This window comes from Myxine glutinosa, chromosome 11 (assembly GCF_964187855.1).
Source record: "Myxine glutinosa chromosome 11, kmMyxGlut1.1, whole genome shotgun sequence".
In the NCBI taxonomy this organism is placed as follows: domain Eukaryota; kingdom Metazoa; phylum Chordata; class Myxini; order Myxiniformes; family Myxinidae; genus Myxine; species Myxine glutinosa.
This window is the reverse complement of record NC_136271.1, coordinates 115,576,649-115,593,949: the sequence shown is the minus strand read 5'-3', so window position 1 is coordinate 115,593,949 and position 17,301 is coordinate 115,576,649. Positions and strand designations below refer to the sequence as shown.

Genomic DNA, 17,301 nt, shown 5'->3' with positions numbered 1-17,301 from the left:
ATGGAGTGGCAGAGAGTGGAGTCATGAGCAAAGAGATAGAGAGGATTTTCCAGAGAGTCTGAGAGCTCATTGATGAAAAGCAGAAAAACCACAGGGCCCAGAACACTGCCTTGAGGAACTCCAGCCTGAACAGGAAGGGGAGATGAGAGAAATCTATTCAGGGCAACACGTTGACTGCGACCGGTGAGGAAATCCGCAAGCCATAATAATAATAATAATAATAATACATTTATTTTATATAGCGCTTTTCAAGAAGCCCAAAGGCGCTTTGACAGAGTACAAAAAAGTGCAAAAAGACAAAAATCAATAGGTAAATAATCAAAGCAAAAGGAAGGAGAAGGAGAGGAGATAGTCAGGGGTTAAATGCTGTGGGTTAAATGTTGAATGCAGTGTTGAACAGGTGGGTCTTGAGTGATGTTTTGAATGTGATGAGTGAGGAGGAGTCTCTGATGGTGTGAGGTAGTGAGTTCCAGAGGGTGGGAGCAGCGATGCGTGGAGGTTTCCATGGATACCATAAGAGGAGAGTTTGGTGGGCAGGGCGGAGTGCCAGACCGTATGGAAGGAACGTGATATGTCAAGGGAGACAGCTTTGCTTTCCTGTTTGGCATTGAGGACCTCCATCCATTGTTCAGGCAGCAGAGTCAGCATGTCCAGAGTAGAATGACCTGGTCGGAATCCAAATTGATGATCCGAGATCAAGCCATTGGAGAAGAGGAAGGATTTTATATCCGAAGCAATGATGGATTCCATGGCTTTGCTGATAATTGGGAACAGGCTGATTGGTCTGTTGTTGCAAGGATCTGTTTTTGCACCTTTTTTGTGCAAAGCGCTAATGTTGGCAGATTTCCAAGCTGGTAGATGACCTTGAGCAAAAGAAAGGGTGAAGAGAACAGAGAGAGGGTGAGAAAGAGCGGCAAAGCCGGGTTTTAGGACTCGTGGGCTGATGCCGTCTGGTTCAGTTGCAGAATCAGAGTCTAGGTTTGACAGAAACTTCTCTACCTTGTCAGGAGAGGACACAGAGTCCAGGAGCGGCTGGGTTTGACAGGGTAAGGTTGGTACAGAGAGAGACGAGTTTGGGACACAAGATTTTGAGGCAAACACAGAGTTGAGACATTCAGCTTTTTCACGTGCGGAGTCAGCTGTGTAGCCGTTTGAGGTAAGGGAGGGGATGGATGGGGAACAAACACCAGAAACAGATTTGATCAGACGCCACCAGGATTTGGAGGAGGGAGACAGGTTTGAGAGTTCAGTCTTGAGAGTGGAGAGATATTGTTTCCTGGCTCTCCTGAAGGTCGACACACACTTGTTCCGAGCTTTGTGAAAGGAAATGAGATTGCCTTCAGTTGGATTTGCCTTCCATGAGGCGAAGGCAAGTTGTTTCAGGGCAACTGCCTCACCACAAGATTCAGTGTACTATGGAGTGGAGGAAGGGTATGACAACTGAAGATACCTTTGGAATAGGAATACCTTTGGAATACCTTTGGCTTTGGAATACAGGAATACCTTTGGCTACGGCTTCCCCTTCGCTCCCACCTTTTGTTCATATGTGTGTTGTACCGTCCACCAAACAGTGATGACTCCATCTACATCTCGCTGTCTGATAACATGGACCAACTTCTATCTACCCATCCCAACTCTCTCTTCCTCATATGTGGTGATTTCAATTGTCACCATGCCAGTTCGCTGGGTGTGGGTACCGCTCTCACCAGCCATGGCTCTTCAGCAAAGGACTTCTGTGACTCACTGGGACTGACACAATCTGTCAATTTCCCGACCCGGATCTCAATCAACGGAGCATCTTCTCTTCTGGACTTGGTTATGACTAACCTCCCTGAAAATGTCTGCTGCTCTTCTTCTGCTCCAATCGGCTCATCTGATCATGTGCTTGTTAAAGTGGACATCTCTCTAACCATTCTCAGAGAGCCTCCTCAGCGTCGACGAGTCTGCCATTTCACTCAGGCCAACTGGCATGGTCTTCAAGCAGCCATCAATCATCTGGACTGGTCTCCCATCTCTACCGCCTCTGACATCAACTCATCCTGGGAATTCTTCCAAAGTAAACTGCTCTCTCTCATGCACAGATTTATCCCATCTCGTCTTCAGTTGTCATACCCTTCCTCCCGTCCATGGCACACGGAATCTTGTGGTGAGGCTATTGCCCAGAAACAACTTGCTTTCGTCTCCTGGAAAGCAAATCCAACGGAAGGAAATCTCATTTCCTTTCACAAAGCCCGAAACAAGTGTGTGTCCACCCTTTGGAGAGCCAGGAAACAATATCTCTCCGTTCTCAGGACAGAACTCTCTTATCTGTCTCTCTCTTCCAAATCCTGGTGGCGTCTGGTCAAATCTGTTTCTGGTGTTTGTTCCCCCTCCATCCCCTCCCTCACCTCAAACGGCCACACGGCTGACTCCGCGCGTGAAAAAGCTGAATGCCTCAACTCTGTGTTTGCCTCTAAATCTTGTGTCCCAAACCCATCCCTCTCTGTACCCACCGTACCCAGTCGTACCCAGCTGCTCCTGGACTCTGTGTCCTTTCCTCCTGACAAGGTGGAAAAGTTTCTGTCAACCCTCGACTCTGATTCTGCAACTGGAGCTGACGGCATCAGCCCACGGGTCCTAAAATCTTGTTCTTCCGCTCTTTCACTCCCTTTCTCTGTTCTCTTCACCCTCTCTTTTGCTCAAGGTCATCTGCCATCTGCTTGGAAATCTGCCAACATCACCGCTTTGCACAAAAAAGGTGCAAAAACAGATCCCAGCAACTACAGACCAATCAGCCTTCTCTCAATTATCAGTAAAGTCATGGAATCCATCATTGCTTCAGATATGAAATCTTTCCTCTTCTCCAATGGCTTGATCTCTGATCATCAATTTGGTTTCAGACCTGGTCACTCTACTCTGGACATGCTGCTACTGCTTTCTCAGCAATGGATGGAGGTCCTCAATGCCAAACAGGAAATTAGAGCTGTCTCCCTTGACATATCACGTGCCTTTGATACGGTCTGGCACCCCGCTCTGCTCACCAAACTCTCCTCTGTTGGTATCCATGGAAATCTCCACGCATGGCTGGCGGACTTCCTCTCTAGTCGTAGTCAACGTGTGGCCCTGAATGGGTTTCTCTCATCTCCTCTTCCTGTTCAGGCTGGAGTTCCCCAAGGCAGTGTTCTGGGCCCTGTGTTTTTTCTGGTCTTCATCAATGATCTCTCCGACTCTCTTGAAAATCCTCTCTATCTCTTTGCTGATGAATCTACTCTCTGTCGCTCCATTCTTCATCCCCCAGATCGGCAGTCTGCAGCCTCCTCACTCTCTGCAGACCTGGACAAAATCACAGACTGGGCAAACAAGTGGAACATGTCTTTCAATCCTGACAAATCTCACACTCTTACGATGTCTCTCCGAAAAGACCGACTGGACAACCCTCCCATCTACTTTCTGAATAATCCTCTCCAAGAAGTTCTGTCACTCAAACTTTTGGGTCTCACTATCTGCCATGATCTTTCCTGGGAAAACCACATTTCAAATCTGGCCTCCAAAGCCAGTCGCCGACTGGGCATCCACCGTCGTGCGAAGTCCTTCCTTGGCACACCTGAGCTCCTCACCACGTACAAGGCTTTCATCCGCAGCTCAATGGAACACTGCTCTCCCCTCGGGGCTGGTGCTCCTGCCTCACACCTAGCTCGTCTTCACGCTGTTGAAAGCAAAGCATTCAGAATCATTGGAATCTCCCGCGATGAAGCTAACTCCAAGGGCCTCTCACTCACTCACCGCAGGCAGGTTGGTGGTCTTTCCGTCTTCTACCGACTCCTCTCTGGCCTTGCCCCCCCCCCCCCCAGCTCTCTCTGGGCTCTGTCCCGCAAATATTCCTACAGGTCGCACAAGATCTGCCTGCAACCCTCTTATGGTTAAACTGCCCAAATCAAGACTCTCTGCTCACCTTCACTCCTTCATTCCTCTTTTCTGCCGCCTCTGGAACAAACTCCCTCACTCTCTTCAATCCCACTCCACCCTCCAGGTCTTTAAAACAGCTGTTCACCACCATCTCTTATCTTCCCCCATCCAAAACCTTGATCTTTTCTATCCCCGATAATTTCACCCCAAATACTCTTTTTGAAATACCAACTTCTGTCCTGGAAGTCCTTGGTGTCCTTGTGTTTTATACTTCTCCCACCCCCCCCCCCCTTCCCACGCCTCCTCCCCCCAAGCCCTCTCCCTCCCACACATCTCCCTGCTCTTAAATGTTGTGTGCTCTCAAGTGTTTGTGTGCTTCCCATTCTCTTGTCTTCCGCTCCCTCGTTTTATATATTTTGTTTGTCTGCTTGATTTGTTTGTGAAGTAAATGTCAGCTCTTTCACGAGCCTCGATTCAGTATACAAAAAAAAAGAAGAAAAAAAAGATGAGATGGGATAAATCTGTGCATGAGAGAGAGAAGTTTACTTTGGAAGAATTCCCAGGAAGAGTTTGTGTCAGAGGCAGTAGAGATGGGAGACCAGTCCAGATGATTGATGGCTGCTTGAAGACTGTGCCAGTCAGCCTGAGTGAAATGCCAGACTCGTCGACGCTGAGGAGGCTCTCTGGGGACTGCCAGAGAGATATCCACTTTAACAAGGAAATGATCAGAAGAACCGATTGGAACAGAAGAAGAGCAGCAGACATTTGCAGGGAAGTTTGTCATAACCAAGTCTCGACGAGAAGATGCTCCGTTGACTGAGATCTGGGTCGGGAAATTGACAGATTGTGTCAGTCCCAGTGAGTCACAGAAATCCTTTGCTGAAGAGCCATGGCTGGTGAGAGAGGAACCCACACCCAGCCAACTGGCATGGTGACAATTGAAATCACCACATATGAGGAAGAGAGAGTTGGGATGGGTAGATAGAAGTTGGTCCATATTATCAGACAGCGAGATGTAGATGGAGTCATCATTGTTTGGTGGACGGTACAACACACATATGAACAAAAGGTGGGAGCGAAGGGGAAGCCGTAGCCAAAGGTATTCCTGGGGGTGAGGTGGAGAGAGGGCAGTGCAGGGCGAGTGAGGAAGAGAGTTTTTAAAATAAAGATAGCAACCCTCCACCAGGATGAGGCTCAGGTCTATCATACCGGAGGAGGGAGTAACCAGGGAGAGTTATTAAGGAATCAGAGATATCTTGAAGGAGGAAAGGTTTGTCAGAAGCAACCTGAATGGAGAGATCAGTTATGTTTGAGCGAAGGCCCCAGATATTTGAGGTCTATACCGTTGAGGAAGAAGGGGGAGCATCGGACAGGGGAGGGGCGGGGTTGGGCAAGATGGGGAAGAGGAGTTGGGGAGAGCTGTTGATAGTGTGTCAGAGATTTCAGAAGAGCTAGGAGAAAGTGAATGATGAGGAGGACAAAAGGTTTGATGGTGTTTGGTTGAGGCACAGTGAGGTGTTGTTTGAGGGGGTCAGTGTGAGGAAGAAGGTTGGAGGAGATGTAGGTTTGAGTTGGAAGGGATAGGAAGCGGGGAGGAGGCTGCTTTGAGGAAGAGGGGTGAGAGGGGAGAATTGGAGAAAAATGAAGGGTGTGGGGATTTGAAGGGGAGGGGGGAGTTTTTAAGAGATGGGGTGAGGGGGGAATTTAGGAGGGTAGGGGGGAATTTGGGAGGGGGCAGGGGGTTTAAGAGGGGAGGGGAAGGGGGGGAATTTTGAACGGGAGGGGTGAGGAGGGAGTTTAGGAGGCGAGCGGTGAATTGGGATTTTAGAAAGTGTTGGACGATTAATGGAAAACTAACATTTATTGCAAAATGAGTTTCTTGTGATTTTCAAGTCAGAGGTCCGTTTGAAAACGTTGGAGGAGGGGTGGAATGCAGGTGAGTTTAGCAAATGTAGAAAGGAAGAACTGTAAGAGACTAAATTTTTATTTGAAATGGAGTGATTTGGTGAGTTAACTGAAAAGTGAAAAGTAACACTGAAAAGTGTTATAATATACAACAGAATACAACACTGCATGGGAAAGTTTCAACATTATTAAACAAAAACGTGATAACTCGAGAGCAGAGAGATATGAAGGCTAGGCTAGAGAGGATGGAGATATGAAGGCTAGGCTAGAGAGGATTGAGATATGAAGGCTGGGCTCGAGAGGATTGAGATATGAAGGAAGGAGAGAAAACGGGTGGGGCGAAACACGTGGTCGGGGGAGGGGCAGCCACGAGGAGAGAAGGAAATTATTATTAAGATTTTTTTTGAGTTTTTTTATTTATTTAAGACTTAAACAAAGGGTAAGATGTTCGGGGGAAGTATGGGGTGAAAAGAAAGACAACAAACAACCGCCGATGAGACAGCGGGGCCTCAAGGCACCAGGCCTGAAAACACGGCGCGAACAAAACGACGATTACACACAGGTATGCACGATTTACAACCGAGATCTTACTATAAACACACAGTAGACACATACGCAGTAAAATAAACAGTACAGTTTTGACAAAAACACAAACGGGAAAATACTTCACTTTGATGACGTGGAGAGCTTGGAAGAACACTACCTCGCCGGCTGAACCGGAAGCGGAAGTCAACTTCTTATGCTTACATGTACTGATGACATAACTAATCTGCATTACTCCACAATGACACCAATTTTAATTTTTTAATTTATCTCGGGTGTTGACGATAACTCGCCTCCTCTTTGTAAATGACACCATATGGGATATTTCATGGCCACCAACTAATGCTGGTAAATGGGACACCCAGTTTAACGTCCACCTGAGGGACAGCACATATTGATGTATCACCCTGCCTGTGAAACATCAGGATGGCGTGTAGGTTTTTACCGATGTTTTTACAAAATGGTATAATTAATAAGACTTTTGCTGAAACTTCACATAAATTGTACTGTTCACTCTATGTTTAACTAATAGTAAGGGAAACATATGAAAATCTGTTAACTAAATTGTTCCCAAAAAATATCTTCACCAATATGTTTGTAAAGGTGTGTAATAACATGTGTTAAAATGTTGAAGGTCAACTCCCATGGGAAACCCAGAAAAAAAGCTGTTGAATTCGGGTACCGAAAAATTATTTTCGAGAATTTTTATTTTTTTAAATCGGCCCTTAAGTAACTTATGAGGGGTCAAATAAGGGTTTTCATGATTCTGAGTTGATTGTTAACATTTATATTTCACCACAGACACTCCTTTGTGGAAAAATAATTTCTAAATATATCTCATTTTCTACTTTGCAGGACATGGAGTCTAGCAATATGGATGAAGACGTTACTCCACCTGTACTCAATTGCTTCATCTGTGCACGCTCGGATACACCAGCTGAAAGGCTCATACAGGCAACTCCAAAGGGATACTCAACTTTATTGAAACAAGCAGAAACTGTCGAAAATGTTACTGTTGTGGAACGTATGAAGGAGGCTCAAAAGGAAGGAAAACTGAGGTACCACCAGAAGTGTAAAAATGATCTGTACAACAACTTTGTTGCAACCACTAAGAAGTCAGCTCAAGCATCAAAGGCAGAGAAAGAGTCATCAAAGTTGAAGAGAAGACGCACTACTTGTGAGTTCAGTTCATCAACTGGCTGCAGTTCTAGAAGATCACAGTCAGTTGACCTCCTGTATAAGGATGTATGCATTCTTTGCAACCAACCAGCCCAGCTCTACAAAAATAATCCAGCACAAGCTAGAAAGAAATACAGAGTGCCAGATAATTTGACTGCAGATACACTGAAGGCAAGCTTGCTGAAGACAGCACGGAGTCGCGGGGATGACTGGGGCACTGAAGTCACTGGACGCCTGGAAGGGATCAACGACTTGGTAGCAGAAGAAACACTGTACCATTTGCGATGCAAACTTATGTTTGCGAGAGGTGACAGTTTGTCCAAGACTGATGAGGAAGGAAAAAGGAAGAGAGGACAGGAGTATTGATGAGGAGCGAGAGGCAGTTTTTATTGAATTCTGCGAATGGTTAGACTCAGAATTAGAGCATGGGGTAATGAACATGGACCAAGTCCATGAAAAGCTGCAGGAGTTTGATCAGTCACCAGAGAATAGCCTTTCTTATTCAAAGCATTGGCTAAAGATAAAACTTCTAGAGAAATACGAAGACACCTTGTATTTCACAACACAGGAAAGAAGGGCAGATGTACTCTGTCTCAAAGATGGCACCGACAATATTCTGCGAGGGCATCATGCTAATCTTGACCATGGAGATGAGAAGACTCAGATCATAAAGACGGCACTCAAGTTCATATCCAATGATATTGCCTTGATTGATTTAGGTCCAAAGTCATACCCCACCACACACAGTATGACTGACATCGATAGTCAGCTGACACTTGTTCCTGCAAGCCTTCAGATGTTCTTGAGACCGATTGTCAAGACAGACGAAAGAGTTGCCGTTTGGGGGCAGAATTTTATTAAGGCCTGTCGACCTCGGTCTGGAGTATTGCCACACCAAATGGGGCTTGCCATACAACTTGATCATAGATTTGGGTCAAAATGGATGCTCAACAAGTTCCACCGGCTGGGATACACTGAGTCTTACACGGAGACACAAAACTACAAATACTGCTTCCTTAATAGTAGGAGTGGAGATGATGTTCCAGATACTTCTGGCACTCTTGACACCATTGTGGAGGAAACCGATGAACAGATCAATGATGAGGTTGCGGTTGATGCTGCGCTTGAGGATCAATCAGTGATGACAGCCAAAGTGCCAGCCAGGGAAAGTGAATTGTCAAGTAATGATCAGGTGGTCTTTATGGAGGTTGGGGAAACAAACAATGCAGTCACTCAGTTTGTTGGAGACAATATAGATTTAAACATTGTCTCTATTCACGGAAACACTCCCTTTCACTCAATGGGTTGGATCGAAGTCACCTCTCCGGCACCACGTTTGCCAGATCCACAGACAACAGCAGCTTTCCCCCAGGTGAAGTTGAAGGCACTCGACAAAGCTGAGATCCTGAGAGGAACTGAAGTAAAGATTATTCCATTTACGAACAGGAAACAGATAAGAACGAACGCGATCATGTTTCTCCCCCTCGCTGAGCTTTCCTCCTCCCTGGCTCATGATCAGCCACTCCTCACTCCAGGTGACACACTCTGGGCAGCGGGGTGGGTGATCAAAGCCAACGATTCTGAGTTCCCACACTCCAACTGGAATGGCTGGATGAAGAGAATCCATGCTAATGATGCAAAGCAGAGCACACAGATCGAGTTCCTCCCAGGAGAAGGAGATTGAAGGAATTGAAGAAGGGTGAAATTCGGTACAACATGTTCTCAAGGAAGGCAGCGTCAGGAGTGATCAAACCAGAGACTCTACCTCCAACAGAGGGTGCAGCTGCACAACATTCACTCCGTGCCTACCTGCAGACCCGGGACTGGATCCTTCTACAGAGCATGTCTCTGAACCCCAGTGACTATGGATGGACAATAGGTGTGCATGGGTATGAGCCAGTTCCAACACTGGACCCCACGGCTCCTGAGGAGCTATTGCAGTTCACGAGCTGTAATTGTCATGGAGATTGCAGCAACCGGCGATGCAGCTGCAAGAAGAATGGGGTCACGTGCATCTCGGCCTGTGGAGTCTGTAATGGCATTACATGCAGAAACTGCAGTCATGATGTTGTTGAGTCTGAAGAAGACATAGACAATGACTGTTGAAACTTCTGACATTGTGAATGAGAAATAACTCTTGAGTATTATATATGTATGTGAAATAAAAGCTACTTTGTGTGTAAATGTAAAAGTGAAAATATAAATGTTAACAATCAACTCAGAATCATGAAAAACCCTTATTTGACCCCTCATAAGTTACTTAAGGGCCGATTAAAAAAAATAAAAATTCTCGAAAATAATTTTTCTGTACCCGAATTCAACAGCTTTTTTTCTGGGTTTCCCATGGGAGTTGAACTTCAACATTTTAACACATGTTATTACACACCTTTACAAACATATTGGTGAAGAAATTTTTTGGTAACAATTTAGTTAACAGATTTGCGAAATATCTCATAAAATGCCCTTACTATAACCGTAGCACTGTACACTGACCTTTTTAATCGTCCGCAAGAAAGGTCGAGAAAAGTTTGTTCTCTGGAAAGTTTTCTGCAAAAACAAACAAAACAGTTTCTTTTTTTACATTTGTGTGCATATATAAATATCAATGGTGGTGTTCGGCTTTACAGTGATTTTTACAACTTAATGTTAACTACCGGGGTGAGGGGTGGTGGGAGGGAGGAGGATTTGGTTGGGGCGAATGGACGGTGAGAGGTGGATGGGGGGGGGGGGGGGAGGGGAGTTGGGAAATGCCAATGTCTCTGTCTTTTGATTCAGAGCTTGGATCACAGAGCAACAGGTCGAATAGTTAGACCGCAGTGGTGAAGTTGTAAAAAATTTGGTGGGTAAACCTAAACCATTGACCGTCAGTTGAGGCTGTGAAGCAGCAGAACTTGAAGGCTAAGCTAAGCTGCAGCAGTGCGTTCGCAGGCCGCTCCTACAGGATCCGTTGGCTGTTGCCATGCTCCAGGCCAGTTTGTGCAAAACAATAACATTATGGAAGAGTGTGCGGTGCAGGATCTCTGGCTCGTTCCTGGGGGATCGATCGGTTATCTTGTGAGAATGCAAACTGCCCTTGGGGCATATGAGAAACGAAGCCGCAATGAGCCACGACCAATAATTGACCTGAGGGCACTTCAATAAACTGATGAAACATTCTCATATGCTGGTTGAGTTATCTTTATCGACGGACTCGATACAAATGCAGTGAACCAATATAGCATTTGTTTTGGCAGACAGGACGACTGATTGGTACATCAGCGAAGCAACAGGTAGGCTCTGCTAGTATTATAGGAATATAGATAACTACTTGAGGACTAGCTCTGAGCTTGACTCGCATTGGCATGGCTTCAAATCAACAGGTAACTCTCACCCAGTAAGTGTCGGTACGGCATCGAGTTTCAGTAATTTCTGAGGCTTGTTTCCCAGATAGTGACCCTGTTTATCAAATAACGAACGCTGATGGATCGAAGTGGTCTTCGCAAACAACATGATATTTTGAATCAGCATCCGTTTTGATATTTAATTTGTTTTTTTTCTAGGTTTTTAACTGCAACTAGCAGCTCTATGAGAGGACCGCGTTGTTGTTCTTGTTGTTGGGGTGCCTTTTTGAATAGCGCATGCGCATACACTCGGACGTGCGTTGGTATGAGGTAAGAACATCGCAGACTAAAATCGCGATGTGTTTGAAGAAACCAGAATAAATTTAGCAACAAAGACAACATGAATGTTTTCATATCAATCTCGTTTCATAGAACTTGACACAAATTAGGTGTAATTATTGAATAGCGCATGCGCATACACTCGGACGTGCGTTGGTATGAGGTAAGAACATCGCGGACTAAAATCGCGATTTGTTTGAAGAAACCAGAATAAATTTAGCAACAAAGACAACATGAATGTTTTCATATCAATCTCGTTTCACAGAACATGACACAAATTAGGTGTAATTATTGAATAGCGCATGTGCATACACTCGGACTTCCCCTACCGACCAAGCCCGTTTCAAATGATCCCTCTGCCACCCAGAATGAACATTAATAAATAACATTAATGAATTAACATTAACAGAAATAACATTCACGTCCATACATTATATTGTTGTGGATTTGAGAATTGTGTTTTTTTTGTGTGTAAATATCACCCTCCGTGTTGTGTGTAAAGGTCAAAGGTCGTCCCTTAGTTAGTCCATATACAATCACGTAGCAAATCATAGATTTCCCTTTTCAGTAGTTATCTCCTTATTATGTGTATTAGTTTAAGGCTCTGTCTTCCAATAATGGACACTGCATTGCACCGAATTGAAATAAGGCAGATTCCCTTCCAATTCCCCATTTGTCAGCAATTGCCAACTGCACTCCACCATTAGCCACGAGGTAATTTCGGAGAAGAAAGGCGTGTCTCCGCCATCGTCATCGGAAGGTGGAGCCAGCGAGCCCCACCTGCAAATCAGGACTGGTGAGATACCAGCACGGGCGTGGCGCGGGTTGATCACGAGGTGCGATATAAAAGCGCGCGCGCAAGCCTTTTGAGGAGATACGGCAGATGAGTCTTTTGGGAGCATGCGGCGGATGAGCAATAATAAGCCTTTGGAGAGCACGCGACGCAGCGGTACGCAGGAGCAGCTTGAACCAGCGGAGCTTGAACAGCAGCGGCAGCTTGCACGACCACAGCTTGGGCGTTGACGGCGGTGCCGACCGCGGCCGCAGAGGAACGGCGGCTGCCCGCTCCCGGCCCGACCGTGACCCAGTTCCCGTTGGACTTTCCTCTCCCTCCAGCCATCCACCTCCAGCATTCGTTCCTGCCATCATCCCCCGTGTAAGTGTGCTCATAGTCTGTCTTTTGTCTTGTCCCTGGGGTTAAGTAAGACTGCAATAGGTAAGCTAGTGTTGCACTGTGTCCTTCTGGTCCGTCCCACTTTCTGTCGTTATTTTCTTATGTTTCCATTCTCCTTGGTTCTTTTGGTCTTGTAAATAATAATAATAAATTAGATTTGTTCTTCCTACCTTGCCTTTCTTTCCCTTACATCCGTCGTCTTTGTGATTTCCCTCATTGGACACCTGTGGCACGATTTGGCCAACGTTTCGGAATCGGGTCTAGTCTCTTGTTAATAGTTCGTGCCGCGGTTGCTAAACCGCTCGGCAATTAACATCTGTCCGCGGTATGAACGAGGTTGTGCACCTGCCTCTTCGGCGGTAGCTGTGCAGCGTCAGGGACCACGTCGGTCAGTCATAAACGAGGGGATTAATCCCCCCTCGATAAGCGGAACAGAGGCCGACGTTGGGTTCCGTAACAATTGGTGTCAGGAGTGGGATTCGGACCTGAAGCGCGCTTGGCGCTCAAAATTACGAGTGGCCCAAGATTTTATTTTTAACATCCTAAATTTATAATCGCACCATGGATGATCAAGGCGACAGGATGCCGGTGGGGGAATTAGGAGAGGGGTTAGGGGTAACCCAGGACCAGAGGGAGGAAATGGAGGAGAAGAGAAATGAGGATGTGGTTGAGGGGGCTTCAGGTGCGCAAGATGGCGCCCTCGCGCACGTGGTTGCAGAGGCACAAAATGGCGGCGCTGCGGCAGCCGAGTCCGCGGCACTGGTGAAATTGGACCTCTTCATGGCGCAAATCAGGGCATGTCATGGTGCAAAGTAAAGAAATAGATGAAAAGATGGACAAATCAAGGGCAGAAATGGGGAACCAAATCGGAGGTTTGGAAAGCAGAATGAGGGACTAAGCGCGGGGTACTAGCGCCCAAATTGGGAAGTTAGACAAAAAATTTGAAGGTTTAGACAACAAATTTGAGGGGATAGACAACAGGTTGGAAGGGCTAGCAGGTAAATTGGGGGGCCAACTGAATGACGTGGGTAACCAAATCGGGGAAATGAAAGGGGTTAACGGGGTTGGAAAACAGAATGGCTGCCCAGGAGAACCAGATGGAAGGGGTGAAAAATGGGTTAGGGGGGTTAGAAAATATTATGGAGGGCAAATTGCGGGAAATAGGGGAGCAATCTGCCCGGGAAATTAAACAGATGGGAGATCAGATAAAGGAGGTGAAAATCGGGTTGGAAACTAAATTTGATGCCCAGAGGAATGATTTGGAACAGATGAGGGCAGCATCTGCCAAAGAGATGGGAGAAATGGGGGAGGAGATCAGACGAGGTGTGAGCGAGGAGGTCTCGGGGGTACGCGAGGTAGTAAAGCGAGGTGAGGAGCGTATGGAGAGAAAGGTGAGAAATGGTACGGCTAGGTTACAGGGGGGCATAGAAGATCTAACGAGGGGAGTAGAACAGCTGACGGTGGGACAAAAGGAATTAGTGGAACAAGTGGAAAAGAACACTGCGGTAATCGGGGGGTTAGAGGCGACGCAGAAGGAGATAAAGAACGAACTCATAGCGACGAAGACGGAATGTCAGATGGTACGTGAGGGGTTGACAAAGCGTTTGGACGAGGTGACAGAGGCAATGGAGACGAAGGACCGGCAGGTGAGGACGCATATAGAAACGGTCAAGGTGGCCTTAGAGGACGAAATTGAGGAGATGCACCAGGAAATAAAAGAGGTGAAGCAAAAGTTAGAGGATGTGGAAGAGGGGGTGAGTGAAATTAAGAAGAGACGGAGGGAAACTAAGAGGGAGATAAAGGAGGAGGTGATGGAATATGTACAAGGTCGGTGCTCAAATCATGATGGTGTGCTTGCTAACCAAATAAAGAGTTTGCAGGTGGCGGAGGAGGAACGGAGACGAGGTGCCGAGGTGAGTGGCGATATACTCGGAAATGTATATGGTGTGAAGGGAGATTCAGTCGGCTTGGGGGTTGGTTTGGACCCGGGTGTTCGTGAGAGGCCGCTGGTGAGGTGTGCGACAAGTACAAAGTGTGAAGGAGGAGATGTGCGAGGAGGCCCGACTATGCGGTGTGTGAGGAAAAAGTGCGCGCCGAGGAGTGAGTGTGCTGTCGAGAGTGAGTTGCTCGTAGTGCGTGTGCGGGGGGGCACATGGAAGCGCGTAGTGGGGAGTGTTACAGGGGATGTAACGGAAGAATGCACACGTGTGGTGAGTGTTACGGAGGGTGTAACGGGAGAGTGTGCGCAAGAGGATGCGCGAGAAAGGTGTGTAACAGAGGAGTGCATGATAACAGAGTGCGCTGTCAAGAGTAAGGGTGAATGCGCGACCGAGTGTGGTGGTGAGAATAGTGAGAGTGACACTGAGCGTGAGTTGGTTGTGGCAGATGAGCGAGAATGTACACCTGAAATGGAAGGATGCACACCTGGAATGGTCGAGCGCGTGTGGGAATGCACACTTGAGTTAGTAGTAAAGCACGTGATTGGGTGTGCAAGTGAGTGCACACCCGTGGTTGTCACCGGGGATGTGACCGAGGAGTGGGCGCGAAGAGGTGTGTTGGTGAGGTGTGTGCTAAGGTGTGCGGTGGTCAGGTGTGTGACGAAGTCTATGAGTGTACAGGGGGGGTGTGTAAGAGAAGGTGCAATGACGGAGAGCATGGAGACAGCTGGATGTGTGAGCAAGGAACGAAATGCGGGGTGTGAGCATGCAAGTGGAGCATCGACGCTAAACGGGATAGCGGTTAGATCGACTTGTAGCCAAAGCGAGCCCTCGGTTCGTGCCGGGCGTTGTGCGCTGCGGGAACCAGCGGGGATCGTAACCACGGCGGTTTCAAAGGAACCGCCGCACGGGATCCACGCCGGGCCTCGCTCCGAACAGTCACGTCCGTGCTCCGCTAGACGGAGCGGGGACCCGGTCGGAAGGGTCGTCACGGCGACCCCTTGTGGTGGAGGCGTTCCGGCAGGGCGAGATCGGGCCATCGGACGGCTCCGTGCCGGGATGGTGCGTGGAATCTCGGCCCGAGTAAACCCCCTTCCCTGCACCGAATGCCGGACGAATCCAACCGCCGGCAACAAACCACCCGCATTCATTGCTCGGCTTTGCGAAGCCGAGCTTTGGAAATGAATTGGCACACCGAGAGGCTCAAGTGAGTAGACATGTGAGGGAGATAGCAGTAGTGAATTTGAAAAGCAAAAATTGATGATTGGCGAAGGATGGGTAGAAGGATTGGCTGTGATTGGAAAATTTTGATTGGTTGAAATTGGATGAGCCAAATTTATAGTGAAAGGTACCCGATGTGATGGGATGGCAACACTGTCATCTCTCACAACGGGGGCAAAGGAGCTATAGGTTTATGGGGTTTGGCAGTGAAAACTAGCCCGGGAGGGTTTGGATAATGTATAGGGACCTAGAGAATGACCATAGGTAACGGTAAGGTTAAGTAGCAACATTGGACAGGTAGTGGGGACATAGAGAGGGTAGCTGGATTATAATGACGAGGGAGCGCAATAATGTAAGGGGCGACGGGGAAGCGCGAGTTTTAGAGGGAAACCAGGTAGATCAGATGATGCCGAGTGTTTGAGGATCGAAAGTGTATTGAGCAGTGTATGAGTGAGTAATAGTGATTGAGTGTTGTGTTGAGCAAATGGTCCTGGAGGAAGGAGGGTGCAGGTGGCACCAGGTGAGATTGCACAGGTGTGCAAGTGAACAGGTGTATGGAGCAGTGTATGACTGAGTAGTGGTGATTGTGTGTTGTGTTGACCAAATGGTCCAGGGAGGAAGGAGGGTGCAGGAAGCACCAGGTGTAGGAGTGATTGCACAGGTGTGCAAATACAGGTGTATGGAGAATGGTTGTGTGGAATACATGGAGTATGGAATATGTGGAGTATGGAATGGATGGTATGGAGTGAGTATGGTGGAAACTGTGGAGTGGAGTGGATGGTGCGAAGGCAGTGGATGGGGAGGATGGACCCCATCACGAATACCCGGGGAGGGTAGTTTAAGAGTTAGGTAGAGGGTATAGGTAAATTGTGGTTGGATATTGGCATCTGTGGTGCGTGGTGGAAGAATGGTGTTTGGATGGGTGCATTAGTGACGTGGAAATGGCTGGGCGTGTGGCCTGTTAGTGTGTGTAGTTGAATGGACACTCCGCCACTGTGAGGATGTCGGCCAGGTGAGGCCGCAGGTGGGCTCTGGGAGCCGTTAGAGTTGTGGATGGGGCCCGAGGATCCGGAGGACGGACCCGGGTAGCCCAGTGCCAGAGAGGGCACCGAGTGGGGTAAGCGCCAAGGAGGGCCTTCCCCAGTTAGATAGGTTAGGTTAAGGAGCAGGTAAGCTCGGAGGCAACTACAGTGGTGGAGGTGTGCAGGTGGGTAGACCTGCTGGGAGAGCTACACGACTCAGCCCGGAAATTGTGCAAAGGCACAGGGAGTTGAATCGGGGGAGTGAGACCCCAAATTGATGAAGCACCACAGTTTGGTCAATGGAAATTGGTTCTTAAAACTGCATAGAGTGTAAGATGGCCAATGGTTTGGCAGGGAAAGACCCCGGGTAGTGTAAAGTGTATTAAAGTCATTTAGAGGATAGTTAGGATTAAGAATCTCCTCGCACCATCTGCATCCACTCACCTGAGGTGACGCTACTCCGCACCATGCCAGGTTGTGATTATTTTTCTGTGCAAATGTTTGGATTGTGAGATGCATCATGACGTGGGTGTGACATTGTGTGATGTTCCATCTCTCCCTCCTTATGAGGATTGATGATGAATTGGGTGATGGCAAATTTGGATTAGAGGGATTGTGGGGACGAATTTGGTATAGGGGAGATATGGGGAAGACGTGACGGTAGCGATGAATTTGTAAATGTGTAGATTTTTTTGTGTACATATGGGGTAAGGGCAAGGGTAGAGTAGGTAACAGGGGGGATGACGTACGGTAGGGACGAGCTTTCTCACTTCGCT

At 47.5% G+C, this 17,301-nt stretch overlaps 3 protein-coding genes across 5 annotated transcripts in view; all 3 read right to left on the bottom strand.

Annotated features, from left to right (window-relative positions):
• ICE1 (interactor of little elongation complex ELL subunit 1) overlaps nt 1–17,301 on the bottom strand; it is a 524,149-nt gene that overhangs the window by 150,400 nt on the left and 356,448 nt on the right. The gene's annotated exons all lie outside the window — the stretch shown is intronic.
• Nucleotides 1–17,301, bottom strand: part of AHCY (adenosylhomocysteinase) — a gene marked incomplete at its 3' end in the record, with an annotated part of 390,713 nt that overhangs the window by 238,994 nt on the left and 134,418 nt on the right.
• The window catches only part of LOC137436964 (cholesteryl ester transfer protein), a 111,797-nt gene that overhangs the window by 33,889 nt on the left and 60,607 nt on the right, over nt 1–17,301 (bottom strand). For both annotated transcript variants that reach the window (XM_078787043.1, XM_078787042.1), the window contains exon 11: nt 10,006–10,059. In XM_078787043.1, the coding sequence (XP_078643169.1) occupies nt 10,006–10,059 (54 nt within the window). The remainder of the gene's footprint in view (nt 1–10,005; nt 10,060–17,301) is intronic.